General features: G+C 21.3%; 3 protein-coding genes across 3 annotated transcripts; 1 reads left to right on the top strand and 2 right to left on the bottom strand.

The window, feature by feature from the left end:
* Positions 1-5,076: 5,076 nt before the first annotated feature.
* On the top strand, positions 5,077-6,012 carry SRAE_1000324800 (Globin-like domain and Globin, structural domain-containing protein; the record flags this gene model as incomplete). The annotated part of the gene is made up of 1 exon (XM_024650416.1): positions 5,077-6,012. One exon carries the CDS (start codon positions 5,077-5,079, stop codon positions 6,010-6,012), a length of 936 nt encoding a protein of 311 aa, XP_024504196.1.
* A 588-nt stretch (positions 6,013-6,600) lies between these two features.
* SRAE_1000324700 (Conserved hypothetical protein CHP02464 domain-containing protein) lies at positions 6,601-9,163 on the bottom strand (the record flags this gene model as incomplete). Its single annotated transcript, XM_024650415.1, has 3 exons — positions 6,601-7,595; positions 7,650-9,031; positions 9,072-9,163. The coding sequence occupies 3 exons, from the start codon at positions 9,161-9,163 to the stop codon at positions 6,601-6,603; spliced, it is 2,469 nt and encodes an 822-aa protein (XP_024504195.1).
* A 2,867-nt stretch (positions 9,164-12,030) lies between these two features.
* Positions 12,031-15,397, bottom strand: SRAE_1000324600 (Hypothetical protein; the record flags this gene model as incomplete). Its single annotated transcript, XM_024650414.1, has 5 exons — positions 12,031-12,680; positions 12,728-13,708; positions 13,748-14,917; positions 14,960-15,181; positions 15,220-15,397. 5 exons carry the CDS (start codon positions 15,395-15,397, stop codon positions 12,031-12,033), a joined length of 3,201 nt encoding a protein of 1,066 aa, XP_024504194.1.
* Between the last annotated feature and the right edge of the window lie 1,440 nt (positions 15,398-16,837).

Here is a 16,837-nt window from a genome sequence, read left to right as displayed (position 1 = left end):
AAAAAAAATTTTTTTTTCTTTTTTTAAAAAAAATTTTATTTCCTTTTTCTTTGAATTTATATATAATGTTTTTAAGGTTTAAAATTTTTATTACATCAATTAACTTAAATATAAGAAAAAAAATTTTATTGTTCTATTAAATCTACTTAACTAAAAAAAGTAAAAGTATAAAATAAAAGTTATTTTTAACTAAAAATTTAACAAAATTTACATAAGAATAAAAAACATAAGAAAATTGCATCATTATACAAATAAAATATACCAAATGATATATTAATAACTAAAATACTTTAAAAATAAAAGTGCATAAATCATTGTAATAAACTTTTTTTACAAAATTAGTTTTTAACCAATCTTTTAGAGTAATTACTTAAGATAAAATAAAAAAAAATTTTTTACAACTAATATAATTTAATTTAAGTAACTATCATTTATTATCATATGCCTTAAAACTACTTTTTTTCTATATATTTTTCATCAAATATATTTAATTATTATTTAACAAACTATCTTTTAAATAATTACAAATTTTCCTAATCTGTTGTAACATTTTTTATACTTATAAGCAATTTTAAAATATGATAATAAATAATTTTGCTATTTTATATTCTATTTAAAAATATTATTAAAGTTTAGTGCAATTTTTATAAATCTTAAGAATACTTTTAATTAATTGTTGTGTAAAAATTTTTAAAATATAAATAAAATAGATTGATTTGTAGAATTGATAAAAAAAAAAAAGAGATTATACGTCATAATATATATTTGTTGCTATAAATTTATTTATTATTATTTATTAACATTTTAAAAAGATGGATTTATTAATTTTTATATAAAAATATTATTGACACCTAAAAATATTTCAACTTCAATTTGTTAAAAAAAATTTTATCATTTATTTTGTTGTAAATGAATGTTTTATTTTTTTTAATTTTAAAAATTTTTAAAATAACTATTAAAACATCTTTTTACTCTCTATCATTTAAAATATTTTTTTTTTCACTAAAATAATCAAAATAAATTGTTCCTTTTTTTTTGTTTAAAAGTTAGCCCTTGTAATTTTGACCATTGCTATAAAAAATGCACTTTTTGAAGTAATATTATTTTATAGTAAAAATGTCATTTCTTAAGATAAACACCATCATTGAAATTATCAAAATATTAATGTTACATTCGAACTTTTTGTTTTTTTTTATTTATTTAAAAAATGTAGATAACAAATAGCTACAAAATTATTAGTTTCTAGATTTTTTGAAATTTTTGTTATTGTTTTTTAATTACTTATTTTTTTATCTTTTTATTTATGTATTTAAAAATATAGAAATTTTATTATATTTTGTTTGAGTATCGTAAATTAAAACAATAAATATACTAGAAAAAAAAGTTTTTTTTTTGTTTTTAATAGATAATTAATAATATTTATTTATAATTTAAAATATTTATTTGATATCTCTTAGTAGTCTTCCTGTATAAGTCTTATTTATTTATTATTTTAAAACTCTTATTTAATAATATAAAAATTGTGGCGATTTTTGATTGTTAATTCTTATAAAAATAAGCCAATAATTGTAAATCATAAAAATTTTTATTTCAATATAATAATTTACTCTATTGAAATAAATTAAAATAAAAATTTGTCTTTATTTTATAGTAAATGCAAAAATATTTTTTATCATTAAAAAAAATATATTTTTGAGCAGTTGTTATTAATGAAGTGTTGGTGGTGGTTATTGTAATTGAAAATAAAGGTAAATAAACTTTACGATTTGAATTTCATATTGTTTTAAAGTGTGACAATTGATTATTTTGTTTTGGTTTTTTTTTATGTTAAAAAAAAAAATATTTAGAATTTAATGAGGAATATTATATTTTATAAATTATCTTGTATTGAATGTATAAAGAGTATTTATTCTATAAATAATTTTAACTTACGTCATCTTAGTATATAACATTAAATATTTTCATCACATTCATCTTTATTACTAAGAAGTTGCTTCAGAAAGAAAGTGATTGTGAGTTTTAAAGTATTTTTAATTTTATTAAATTGAATATAAGTAAAATAAAAATGATAAATGCGAAACCATAAAGGAAAAATTATTTAATTGCTATTGAAGTAGGTGGATTAGTTGATAAAGATCAAAGTTGTGAAGACAAATAATTATTAATTATGTGTGTAGATGTTTTGTTTGCCTCGAAAGAACAATAATAAAAATCATGTTTTTATTTAAACAATTTTATTAGATATCGAGAAATATATGATAATATAAATTATATATATATCTTAATTTTTGGTACTTTCAAGTCAAAATTCTAAAATCAAGATCTATCTTATACCTTATTTTACCATATTCTTTTAATTTATATTATATTTTTTTTATAAGATTAAAGTTTAATAATATAAAATATATTTTATTACTCAAAAACTTTTATCTTTTTATTTAAATTATCTATAACACATTTCTATCACATTTATTTCTTTTTTTTAATAAAATTATATTGAAATTATAATACTATGATAATTTAGTTAAAAAAAATTTTTTAATTGTATCAAATAGAATGTTTTATATTCTTAAAAGTATAAATATAAAATTTTTATTATCATATATCACCTTTAATCTATCTTTAAATATTAATGATATTTAACTATAAATTTATATTAATATTATATTTTTATCATTAGTTATACAATATCTAATATTTAAAATAAATTAACTACTAAATTTAGTCATATTAATGTTTATAATAAATTCAATTAGTCAAAATTATTTATAAAATATTTATTAAAAATTTATTACTCATCTATAATATGTTATTTATCATTTTATATAAAAGAAAAAAAATATATATATATATTATACCTTAACATTTTTAATATATTATCTATAATATATTTATATATAAAGATATATTAGTTCGTGGATGAATAAAATAAATTCTTATACATTTTGGATGATTAAAGAAATTTTTTTCACTAGAGAATTTAAATGTGTTAAATAAATTTAGCAATTTTTTATAATAATAATTCTTTTTTATATCTTAGACTTATACAACTGAATCTAAAGGATTTTTAATTCATTTCATAGTTTAACATCATTATAAAAAAAAAGTTACTTCCTTTTTATTTTATAAAGAAAGACAATTAACAATGTTTTTTTAAACAAATGAGATATGTACTTTTTAGATGTTTATTTGAAATTTTGTACAAAATTTATTCTAATTTATTGTACTTGACTACTCTTGATATATTATACAATAAATATATTATTTACAAAGCTATACATTTTGTTTTAGAAATATTCAACCAAAATTGTGTTGAAATAATCTTAAGAATAAATGAATTTTAAAAAAAGTTATATATATATATATTATAATATAAAAATTCTCACATATAAAAATAAAAACTAAAGTTTTTTTTTATATATTTATAATTAAAGAATAATTATTATATACTGATCTTATTTTCCCATGAAGAATATCTTATATTTATTTAATCATTATTTTAAAGAGCCATCAAATAAAAAAGTATAATTTATTATAGATTTAGTTTTAAAGTTTTAGAATTAAAAAAAATGTATATTTAGGATAATATCTACATTTTTAATAGCTCTGTCAGAAAAATTATAATAAATGAAAAAAGGAAATGTAAACGTTTTATAATAAATTACCATTTTACGTCATAGATACTATCCACTAATATATTATGTTATTTTTTGATTAGATTCATTATATATTTATAAATAATTTTAAAAAAAATTTTTTTGTATCTAAACTTAAGATTTTGAATAAGATTACAAATCTCTATATAATAATTTACTTATATATAAATATATATATATTTTATTAATTTTTTTTTTTTATAATTTAACTTAAACATAATTTGTTTTTTTTTTTCTATTTTCTATTTTCAGAGATTATTAACATAATTTACTTTAACATATTATTCAATTTACAAATTAATTGTTTTTTTTTTCTTTTCTTAATTTACAAAATATAATACTAGGGTTAAATAAACTGTGATGTTAATCTTTACATTTAATCAAAAATTATATATATTTAACAATGTTTTTCATTTTTTTATTTGTTACAACATTTTTTTTTTTCTTAAATTGTTTATTTCATGATGGTATTAAAAAAAATTAAATGAACAATTTTATTATCTATTTTATCTTATTGTTAATTGAAATTTATAATTTTATAGTAAAACTTTTTTTTTTTTTTAATTTTTAGATATAATTTTCTAATTAAATAAATATTTTGAATCAAAGATAGATTTTATACAATTGTTTCCATTGACTTTCTAATTAAACCACATGTTGTTTCTTTTTTATTTTACATATTAGTTTTGAAAATATAGCATACAAATGTCATAATACTAGTGTTTTTTAACAATAAAGTTAGTTGAAACATTTATAAACAGTTGTGTCTAGATTATAAACAAGCATGATTAAAAGAGATTATAAGATCACTAATTAATAAGTTTTTTTTTATTAGGATATTATTTTTATAAAATAATATAATTTATTAACTTGTAATCATTATTTATTTTAGTAATATTAAAAAAAAATTTTTTTTACTTTTTTTTTTATTTAAAGGCAGACGTTTATGATTATATAAAATAAATTATCTATTAAAGATGCCTGATTAGATAATTATTTAATATTTCTAACTTGAGGATAATACGATCAATATAATGCCAAATTACATTAATTAAAATTTCTTTTATGTTATAATTTATCTCGTAATTATATATACCCAATGTGTTAAAGAATAAATAATTGTAGTTTTTTGATTTAATGTAAAGCTTTGCAATATGCAACATGTTTAAGCAATATAACATGTAAAGTGTAATTGAAATCATATATAATAGAATGATTAAAGACCCACTAACAATATTTTTAAATTAATTATAGAAAATATCTATTTCTATAAAAATTTCTTTATATTATATAAATTAAAATATTTTTTTTTAAAAAGTTTTTTTTTTTAGTGATTATTATTTTATTACTATTTTAATATAATCATTTTATAATTATTTTTATGAAATCTAAAGTTTATATAAAAATTTAAAAAATAATTATGGGCAGTTCAAAATCTACATTAAAACAATCTTCTGCATTATCACCAGTATCAAAATCAGCCCCAAATATTGCAAAAACTTCAACATCTTCTAATAAGTACCAACAAAATAGAAAAAAATCTGCACCATCATATCCTAAACCTAATGATAGAAAACAGTCTGTTAATTTAACAACAAGAAGGTCATCTACATCAGGAAGGAGTTCATTAACCTCTGAAAATGAAAAAAAAAAACCTATATTAACTGGTCCACAGAGGCAAATTGTAAAATACTGTATGGATAATGCCAAAGAAGATTTAGGTGAACGTATCTTAAGAAGAATTGTAGAAAAAAGTTTAGATTTCCGTTTTTATCTTGAAGCTTTAAATAGAACTGATAGATTTGAATTGGGAGAAAGTATCAAAAAATTTATTCATTCAACAGTATTATCTATTAATGATAGTGACAATATCCAACATTTAGCAGAAGAATTTGGTTCTAAATTTGTAGCACATAGAAGTTTTGGTTTTAAACCAGATTTCTTTGCTGTAACGGCAAATGCTGTTACAACAGAATGTGTCTTTCTTGATGCTGCTGTTCACCAAGCAACTGAAACATTAACAGCATGGAGTGTTTTGACATCATTCTGTTTTTCCTCTGTTCGTGATGGTTATTATGGAGAGTTACGACGTCAAAGACGGTTGTCTAATAGTGCACTAAGATTCAAATTATCAGTGGATCAATCATCCACTGAAAATGTAAATCCTAGTCATCAGGATGTGCAAAATACAAGACGTTCCACTTCTCCACCAAACTTTTCATCATCAGATGATGATAGAAATGTTATAAATTTCTATAATCCAACAAATGAAGAAGAATATGATGAAGAAAATGATAATAAAATTGGATCAGATACAGATCAAAATAGATATTTAAGTCCAAATATGGTTTATTAATATATGTAAATTAATTGAAACACAAAAAAATGACAAATTATGTATTAAATTTCGTATATATTCATTTTAAAAAATTTATATAATTAAAACATTTATTTTATTAAAAAAGAAATCATAAATAAAAAATAATTTTTTAGTTTTTGTTTTAAAATTCAAAGATTCTAAATTTATTATTTTATAAAAAATCTTTTTGAAAATGATTCATAAATTTTTTACTTTAGTATCGTCATTTTTTAAAAAGTTATTCTGTTATGATAAAATCTATAAAATTAATATCTTATATAACTATACTAATTATTTTGACATTGATAAGTAATATATATATATATTTTTAAATATCATAATTAAAAATAAACAAAACTTTATTTAGAAAAATTAAAAATCCATTACAAATACAATTAGCAAAAATCGGAGTAAATAATTAAAAAATTGACATTGAAACAGTGAAAATAATAAAAAAAAATGGACCTACCAAAACTGAATAGTACCCATTTCTCTTCAATTATAGAGATCATGAAGTTCCAATAAATTACAAAGTGTGTTAGTATATAAATGAAAAAGCTCTTATAATTTTCTTAATTTTTTTTTTTAATCTTCATCTGACACTATTTCACCATCACTCAATTCATCCTCATTGACAACTCTTTTAGGTTTTTTATTTTGAATAGGCGTGGTTGTTGTTGTTGTCGCTGATTTTGGTGAACTATTTTGTTGAGGTCCTCGCATATTTTGACTATTAGTTCGATTAAAATTTCCTGGAAATTGATTATTTCTCATTTGACTACGGTTATTTCTATTGCGATTGGTGTTATTTGGACCTTGTTGGAAATTATTCACCATATTATTACGTGATCCCTGATTGTTCCTTCGATTACCGCTACGATTACCATGCATAGAATTTGAATTAAAATGATTATTAGTTGGAAAGTTTCCTGAATTAGATAATGGATTCATATTCATCATATTTTGAGAAGAATTCATACGTGAATTGTTCATATAATTTCCACCAACAACACCTGAATTCGGGTTCATCATTGACATAGACACTCCTGGGCCATTAACATTACCCATTGGTATTCTACGGCCGTTATTTACTCCACGATTTGTATTATTAAAATTATTATCATCAAATGTTCCTGCATATATGTCAATACTCATTTGTTCAGTCCATTGATTTATAACATTCCTAATATATTTATCACGTTCTCCTACTTCTTTTAACAACCTTAACATATCTGCTTCCGCTTTTTTATTTGTTCCTGGAGATGCTAAGAAATATTGTGTTACTTTTTTAGCAGCACTACGCATTTGTTCAATTGTGAGTTTAGATAAAATTTCCCTGGAAAAATAAAGATCAAATTGAGCTGCTTGTAATTTATTCATAACATCTGTTAATAATAATTCATCTACAGAAATAATAATTGGCATTGGTTTTACCATTGTTCCTTGTTTCCACATTTGATAATTTTTAGTTTCTTTTGCCTCAATAAGATAAGGATTAGGCCAAATGGCACTAAAATTTTCCTCACTAATTATATTAAACGAAGCATTTGATATGAAATTTTCAGTAGGGCTATCTGAACCTAATAAAACATCAAGACTTAATTGGAATTCTGGTAGTTTCTTATAGTAAGTACCTTTCAATAACAGCGAATGTCTTATTTCCATTAAAATAAAACCTATCCTATTTCCTCCAACATATGGTGGTCTAAAAGATAAGGGGTTCCAACAAATATCTATTAAATCATTAGTGCTTAATTGTTGCATTGCCAACCAAGGCCTTAAGTCACGTTCTCTCATTCCTATTGAATATTCACAATCTACTGTACTAAATCTAGAACAAAAAACAAGTAAAGCTTCATTTGTTTCAAGTAAAAATCGTTGTAAATGTGGATTTTGTTTAAATGATTCAGTCATTGCTTCAGCTAAAAATGTATATCTTTCTTTCATGTACCATTCCATTGATTTTTCTAAAGATAATTCAAGTTTATCAATAGCTTGATGTAATTTTATCCAACAATCTATAGAACTTTCTGTTGACATTATCTGATCACCAGTTGTTAATGAGATTCCAAGTTGATTAATGGCACGTTTAGCATATACATGAACAGCTGAAGCGTACTCTTCAATTATACCATTAACTTTTAATGATACTGGTGCTGGGTAAAATGGATGGAGAACAGATTCGGCTGTAAAACATACTAAATGATTGGATGTATAATATTTCATTTTTTCTTTGTCAAAATCTACTATTATTGGTATTTTCCTATTATCGTTATTATCATTTTTAAATTTCTCTCTTAATTCCATCATTACTAATCCTGATCTATTACCACCCATTTCATTAAGATGGGCTGGTTTCACAGGTTTTCTCTGTGTCATCCAATCAATAAGTTTTGCAGGAGTAGTTTCTTCCTTAGTTAATTCAGTTTGAATAATCGTCTCTGATATTAAACAACACCACTTTTTATCATTTCCTTGTTGTTCCAATAAAATAGCATCACCTGTGGCTAGTAGTAATTGTTCTAAATATTCATGACGTGATATCTTATACTTCATAGCTGTTTGTCGCCATTTATCCATCTTATAAATTTTTGCATCCACTACCTCTTGTGGTATCTTATGTTCTTTATAAATAATATCAGCCAAAGCTGATAATTCTAAAGGATCCTCCACATTTCTTAATTTTTCTATAGCTTCATCAGGAACTTTTATAGCTTCAAATAATCTTTGATATGCGTAATGCTCTACAGAACGATATTCTACTTTCTTTATGTCAAAAGTAATTGGATAATACATTGACAATGGTTTAAAAACTCCTATCATACTTAAAACAGCATAAGATCCTGTTATAGGTATTGGTTTATCATCACTATCATAAGTTGCTCCTGATAATTTAATTGGACGATTCTTTTTAGCATTGAATTTCCTTCTACAAAAAATTTCATATTCTTTTTCTGAAATACTATATTGTTCTTGTTCATTTTGAACATTTGTATATTGTTCAACAGAGTTATATCTAAAAAGTTAAATATTGTTATAGAATAAGAAAAACTTACTTTCTACTACCATTAGAAGTAATTATAGAATATGCAAATGAAGTTTGTAAACAATCTTTTGTATCTGCTATTAGTTTAATGTTATCTTCCATTATTATTTGTTAGCCAGATAAATTTTTAAAAATCTGACATTTGATTTTGAATCCTAATATTTATCTTTTACTATGGATACACAAGCGCCTTCGTAAAATTAGTACAAGATGTGCGCGGGTTCTTTGTTCCAAACGATATCGATACAAGATTGAAGAAGATGTGTCTGCTCATTTTTAAAAGTGCAGAATGCCATCTTATGATTTAGTGTATGTAAAAATATAGCTTACTAATAAAACACAAACTTTTCTGACCAAAAATCCAGGAATATACTATTCTGTTATACTTTGATCTTATACAACATTTAGAATGTTTGCCAAAAAAAAACGAGGTTTCATTGTAAAGTTAGTCCACTTTTTTTATTTGAAATTAAAAGTAGATGCTATTTTTTTGTTAAGAATTTATAATAATTTAAAATTTAAAGAACAATAAAAAAAATAAACCTTTCAGGAAAAAAATTTTTTTTAATATTATAAAGAAAAAATAAAATTAATAAATTATAATGCAAAAATTACATTTTTGATAAAATAATTTTTCTAACATTTTATTTAAATTTTTTAAACAAAAACTAACGACCCTGGCAGGATTCGAACCTACAATCTTCTGCTCCGTAGGCAGACGCGTTATCCATTGCGCCACAGGGCCGCGCTGAAGCACAAAATTTCCTTTACTTTGACAAAATTCAAACTTAGAAGGGTAATTAATTAAATTCTATACTTTATTTATTAAATTTTACTTTTTTAAAAATTAAAAAAATATATACGAGATTAAAATTATTTTTTAAATGCAAAATATTCTTTAAATATCATTTTGAAAAATGTTATACAATAAATAATTTTATTTTTGTACATACAACTATTATGATTTTAATCAATTACATATTTTAAAATTTTTGTTTTAATTTAAAAATGAAATTGTTTTATTCTTAAATTATAAGACAAATAATCTTATTGGTATTAAACATGTTAATGATAATTATTATCATCATTTAACAAAATAAAAAAAATGCTAATTATAATATTCTTACTTTTGTTTTAAATTAATTGCTACATTTTACTACATTATAAATAAACAATAATTTAATATAATTAAATTTTAAAAGAAATACTTAAGAAAAAATTAATAATTAAAATGATAAAAAGAAAAAAAATTATATTTTTTGTACGTAGTAAAAATATCAACTTTCTTTTACATTTTTAAAAAGACAATATTTTACATAATATAAAAATTTTATAAAAATTTCTTTTATAAAGAAAATTATAAATACCGATAAAATTTTCTATTAAGATAAGTATTTAAAATGACATGTTTTTAGTAAAAACATTAATGAACACATAGTATAAGTTTTATTTGTACACGTCAACATTAAACATTTATGAAGAAATTTCTATAATACTAGTAAGATATATTTTAATAAAAAAAAAATAATAATATTTTGATGCAATAATATTTACTATTATAAATTTGTATACACTATTAGTGAATTTATTTTTTTTTATTATAATTTGTAGAATATTATGATCGATGTATATATTTTAAAATTAATATAATACAAAGTTAATCCAGTTTTTTAAAAGTTATGTTTAATAAATTGTGGAAGCATAATAATATCATATAACTTTTTATTATAAAGTAATTAAGAAATTTGACAATGTAAAATGGTAGAGGCGTAATTAAAATATAATTTTTTATCGATATGTTTGATCTTGATTAGAAAATGATAGTATTTCATTCAAATTATTGGTTTTTGTTTATATTATATTATTAGATTAAATTTAATGTACACAATTTCTATTCAATCAATTTATTTTACAATCAACAAATTAAACATTTTTTTTATTTTTAAAATTTTGTAGTTTGTTTTTAAATATTTAAATATTTTTTTATTTGAAGAAAAACAATATTTTGGATTATCAGTATATTATAAAACTTACAGATAATAGGAATATATATATTTTTTAATATTATATATTTTTATCAAAAGATAAATAATAATAATATTTAAAATAATACGTATGTAATTTTTAGTGTAAACTTAACATTATAATTAAATAAATATCATATCAGTTAGATAAAAATTTAGATTCTAAAAGATACTTAAAAAATTATGATATTTCTTCAAAATTGAAAACATAATAAAAATTATTATTTTATTTAAGTATTATTTTACAAATTTATGTTAATGATAAGTAATTATATTACTTTAAAAATAGTACTGTAAGCATATTCTATAAACTTGTTAACCAAAAAATCATTATTAAATTACTAATCACACTAAAAATATTGTCAAATAATTTTATTTTAACTGTAAAATAAGTTAAAAATAATAATAAATAAAAATAATAAATAAAGTTAATTTGAGACATCCTACAAAATGAAATGTCAGAGAAAATAATTTTAATTTTGGTCAGTAGTCTCAGAAACCAAACAACTGAAATAATTATTAATTATATCAAATGTTATTATTATCTACATTGTAATTAAGCATACCAAAAGTAAAAAAAAGTTCACTTTTTACGTGGTAAGTAAAAAACATTGAATATGTATCCTTCTATATTGTAATTAAATTGGAAGCATACTTTTTTAACTATGGTATATTTTTGTTTTATTTGCTAACATTTTTATTAGTATTTATACAAAGAAATATATTTATAATAATTTTATGTTATACACAAAAAAAAAAGAATACAATATGCTTTGCTGTGAATTTATTTAATTTTTTTTGATAAAGTATAGTTTGTCTAGTAATTGATAATTTTATTTTTTTTTAAATATTAAAATATGTAAACATAAATTTTTTTATAGCATGTGAATCACAAACATTATTAAAATAATATCATAATAAAAAAGTGTATGTTAGACAAATGTTTTAGAAATCTTTTCCTAAAACTTCTTGAAAACAGTACAAATCGTTAACACACTCAATAAATCTTTTTTTTCTTTTTTCAATTCTATTCATAACAATATTAAAATTTACTAGAATAGGTTTAATAACAAATCCCATTTTTAATCCTAATTGATAACCATCATCATGCATTTTTTCTTTTATTTCAATTTCACTCAAACCATTATAGTCATTTGTTGCCAATAAAATATTTTCCAATATTGAATTAAAAATTTTTCCAAAAGTTTTTCCCAATTCTTCCATTGACTTTCCCATTCTTTCAACATATGTCTCACCGTAATCTTCATCGGATAAGTCGGATCTTGAATATTCACTCAATGTTTTATCCACCATTCTTCTTAATGTTGAATTGGTAATAAATGTTGTTGCTGTTTGAAAGATAGCTTTTGATAATTGAGATTTTTCCTTCTTGGATAAAGTTACATTCTCAGTTATATAATCAATGAAAGTATTAAATAATTTTTCATTTGATAAAATTTCTTTAAATGTTTTTTCTAATTTTTTAATATTTGAAGAATCTATTGAAGTTTTTTCTATACTAGGAAGTATATTATTTAATATAATATTTAAATCATTATCAAGATCTCGTTTTTTTCTTCCTAATGAAATAATAGCTAAAAAAAAGTATTTATATAAATGTAACTTTGTAAAAAATAATTACCTGATAAAAGTCCTGTTAACATATTATATGGAGAAACTTGAGATGATGAATTTTGAATAGAAGATATTGTTGAAGTCACTACCATAAGTTCTGCACCTGAAGAATCAAGTACATCTTTAACTTTTTCAATAGAATTATTATTAGCATTATTAAAATTTGTATTAAATTCATTGACAAATGCTGTTATAAATGTATAAGCAGTATTAACGGTTGAAGTAATTATACTAGTTAATATACCAGATGAAGTTGTTGTAGGTGGATACAATGTTTTTCCTAACTTTTGTAACATTTCTTCTAATTGAGAAGGTGATATTATTGTACCATTCATGAACATATATTCATTATTAGTATTAATTGTAACATTTGGTGGTAAATTTTCTTTTTCTAATATTGGTAATGGTGTCATAGTTGTTGTAAGTAGTGAAGAATCTCCAAAACCAAAAAATGATTTAATAGACTGAGAAATATAACTAAAGATTCCTTGTGAGGTAGTAGTTGTTATAATTAAACTTGCAGTTGTTGTTTTAACTTCTGGTGGTTTTGTCACTGGTTTTGTTGTAGTACTTGTTGTACTTTTTATTATATCCATTGGAGCTGTTGTTAATGAATCTGTTGTTGTCATAACATTTGTTGTTGTATATGCAGCCATTGTAGTTACAACACTGCTATTTATTATATCATTAACAGTTGTTGTTAATTTTGTTGTAGGTAACATTTTGGTTGATGGTAAATTAGTTTTAACAAATGATTGAGTTGTTTCAATTGTAGGAGTTGTAGTTAATTCAATTGTTGTCATTGAATTCGTTGTTGCTATTGTAGATAGATTTTGATTAACATTTGTACCATTTGAATTATCTTTGCTTCCTAATGTTGTTAAAGACATATTTGAAAATTGGGAATTATTTTTAGTAATTACTGAAAATGATCCACTAGTTTCAAATGAACCTAAATTACTAGGTATTAATGGATGATCAGAAGGAACTTTAAAAAAATAGTTATTCAAATTTGTTTATTACTTACTTGATAAAACAGGTTTCAAAACATCTTCTAAAATAGGTGATAATGGTAATCTTTCAGTGTCATTTAAATCATACATTGTATTATTATAGTAAGGAATCTTATCAAAAATTTCAGCTAATAAATTTAACTTCTCAATACTTGCTGGTGAAAATGCATTTTCTGATTCTGATGATTGGAAAGTGTCACTTACTCTTTTTTTCCTTTTTTGATAAATTTCAAGAAAACTATAATACTCTTTTCCTAAATTTAATAAACTTCCATTAGTAATTTTAATATTTAAATTTCTTTTTTTTCTTGACTGAGCTTGAACTATATAATTTGTCAAAAGAGCAAATATTTTTGAAAATAAAACTTCAGTGTATGTACTAAATGCAATATTTGCAGCAGTAAGAGTTTGATTCAATTGTTCTTGTACTGAAACTCGTAATCCGTCAAATAATTCTCTACCAACATTTCCAGTAACAATACCTAATTTTTCACCAAATGATGACAAAAAAGAAGATATAAAAGTTATTATTGATTGGAGAAGACTAAAATTTTCAGGTGGATAATCTCGTTTTACAATAGTATGTTTGTAATTGATATTTTTATCCTGTGATTCCAAAATAAATGCATTAACTTCATGGCTAAATTTAATAACGGCATTTTCAATATCAAAAATTGTTGCTTCTTTTTCATTGTACAAATAATAGTTTCTATCTTTAAATTTCAAATCCTTATAAGAACTTTTATTAAAATAAATTTTTAATATTCGTTTCCATAAACTACTATAAAATGAGTTTGATCTTGATGATCCACTGTTTTCGAAATCTTCATAAACAAAATTATGACTTACTCTAGTTTTTGATTTTGTAGGATATTTAATGTTATCAGATTCTTCTGAAATCATATTAGATAGCAAACTAATATTATTACTTATAGATTGAGATAACATTGTAAACCTTTTATCAAAAATATAATCTAGTCTACTTAACATTTGGAGAATTTTGTCTTCATTCAAAATTTCACCATAATCAGTTTCATTATTACTTGGTACATCATTAAAAGTTTCAAATAAAGTGCCTAAAACTTGCAAAAAATCTTCAAATTCGAAAATATCTTCATTTGTTTCATTGTCAGATCTTTTAGATATGTTTTTGATAATAAACGGATTATCACTTGTATAATAGTCTAAAAAGAAAATTTAAAAATATTAAACAAAAAGATATTTACCTGTAAATGAAAGTGAAGAAGTTGATGTATATTCTTTATCATATAACACAGTAGTACTATTATTTTCAGCAAAATCAACAATTTCTGGATAATTACAAAAGTTTCCAGTACAGTAACATATAATATTATCTGATATAGAGTCATTAACGCATCCAAAATTGACAAACTCAGAAGCACATCCATATGATATAATAGTACTTGTTGATAAAGGCAAAGTTAAATCTGAATTTTATAATTATAGTATTAAAAAAAAAACTTACTAATATAACAATTTACTCCAGTACAAAGTGTATCACAACTTTCAATAGCTTCATTTGAACAATTGTAACAAAGTACATTACCAGAAGATTGATTAAAATTATCAGTATAATTTTCTTGACAAGTAAGCAATGTAAAAAACGATGCTAGTAATATTTCTAAAGTAAAAATACTTTTCATTTTAAAATTGATAACATTAAAATAGTTTATTCTCTCTTCAAATTCATATATGGTGTAAAATGAATAATAACAAAGTTTTTGTTTATATCAATTGATATAAGCAGGATTAATAAAAATACATGTATTTATTTTAATTTAGTTAGCATTAAAAAAAATTAAAAAAAAAAACTATTTTTAATAACGTTCATAATACTATGAACTTAATTTTCATATTTTTATTTTACTAAAAAACAATTAAATTTTATTCATATATATGTAATAATTTGATACATATGTTTAAATTTTTAATTGTAAAAATTATTTGGATATTTAAACGTAGAATGTAAGCTCATAATTTTCATTTAAATGAATAGTATCAAAAATTATAACTCATTTTTTTCAATATATAAAATGACAAAAAATAAGATAACCTTTTATAAATTAGTATACATTTGATTCTTAAAAGAGTTGTGTAACTTAGATTAAAATTATATTGTTGAAAAAATTTTAAATAAAATTTTTTATAATATCACATGCTTAAAAATTTTTATAAAGATAGAACTAAGTTTGATAAATTTCTTGTAAAAAATCTGATCTAGAATTTTTACTTTAATTTTAAAATTCTTAACTGAATAATGAAAAGCGATTTTTTCCAAAAAATATTTCCCACTTTTGCTTCCAACTTCGAGAGCTCATAATTTCTAAAGTTTCAATTTCTACATATCCTTGATTATATTCAAAATTCATTTTTCTTCAAGGGCTAACGAATAAATATAATATTATGCCAAAATTCCAAAAAAGTTATTTTTTTAAGTACTGATGACAAGTCAAGTTGAAGCTTCTTGGACAATTTTTGAAATTCAGGAAATATTGAAGATTTTTTTACAAACATTATTTATTCTAAAATAATTTTTAAAGAGAAATCGTTTGCCACTAATCTTATCTTTTTATGACAATTTTTAGTCAAGTTACAGAAAAGTCATGAACAATGAATATTTAGAAAAAATTTCCGCCTTTGGTTGTAACTCTTCTGAAAATGAAGCTAGAAACAAGCGGTTTACTGAAATCGTTTTCATATTAGTTTTCATGTAGGGTCTACCTTCAAAATTTTTTTATATCATCAACCATTTTTGAGATATAAAAAATGATGACAAAGAATTAAGCGCGAAAAAATACCAAATACTATATCTTGAAAACTTTTAAAAATCAAAAAAACTTTTCAACGTGGACTACATCTAAAAAGTCAAAAGAAGTCCAGCGCAACAAATTTCATACTTCCACGAGCTGTGTAACTTAAGTTATGAGTACATTCTTGATAACGTTTTTGAAGCAACATTTTTCATCATATCTCAAGTTTGAGAAGTCCTATGAAGATGGGACTAGGTTAAATGATTTTCTCGTAAAAATCTGATCTAGAATATATCTTTTAATTTAAAAATGCTTAATTAGATCATGAAAGGC

Source organism: Strongyloides ratti, assembly GCF_001040885.1.
Source record: "Strongyloides ratti genome assembly S_ratti_ED321, chromosome : 1".
NCBI classification, from domain to species: domain Eukaryota; kingdom Metazoa; phylum Nematoda; class Chromadorea; order Rhabditida; family Strongyloididae; genus Strongyloides; species Strongyloides ratti.
The sequence above is the reverse complement of the archived record's forward strand: the minus strand, read 5'-3'. Positions and strand labels throughout refer to the sequence as shown.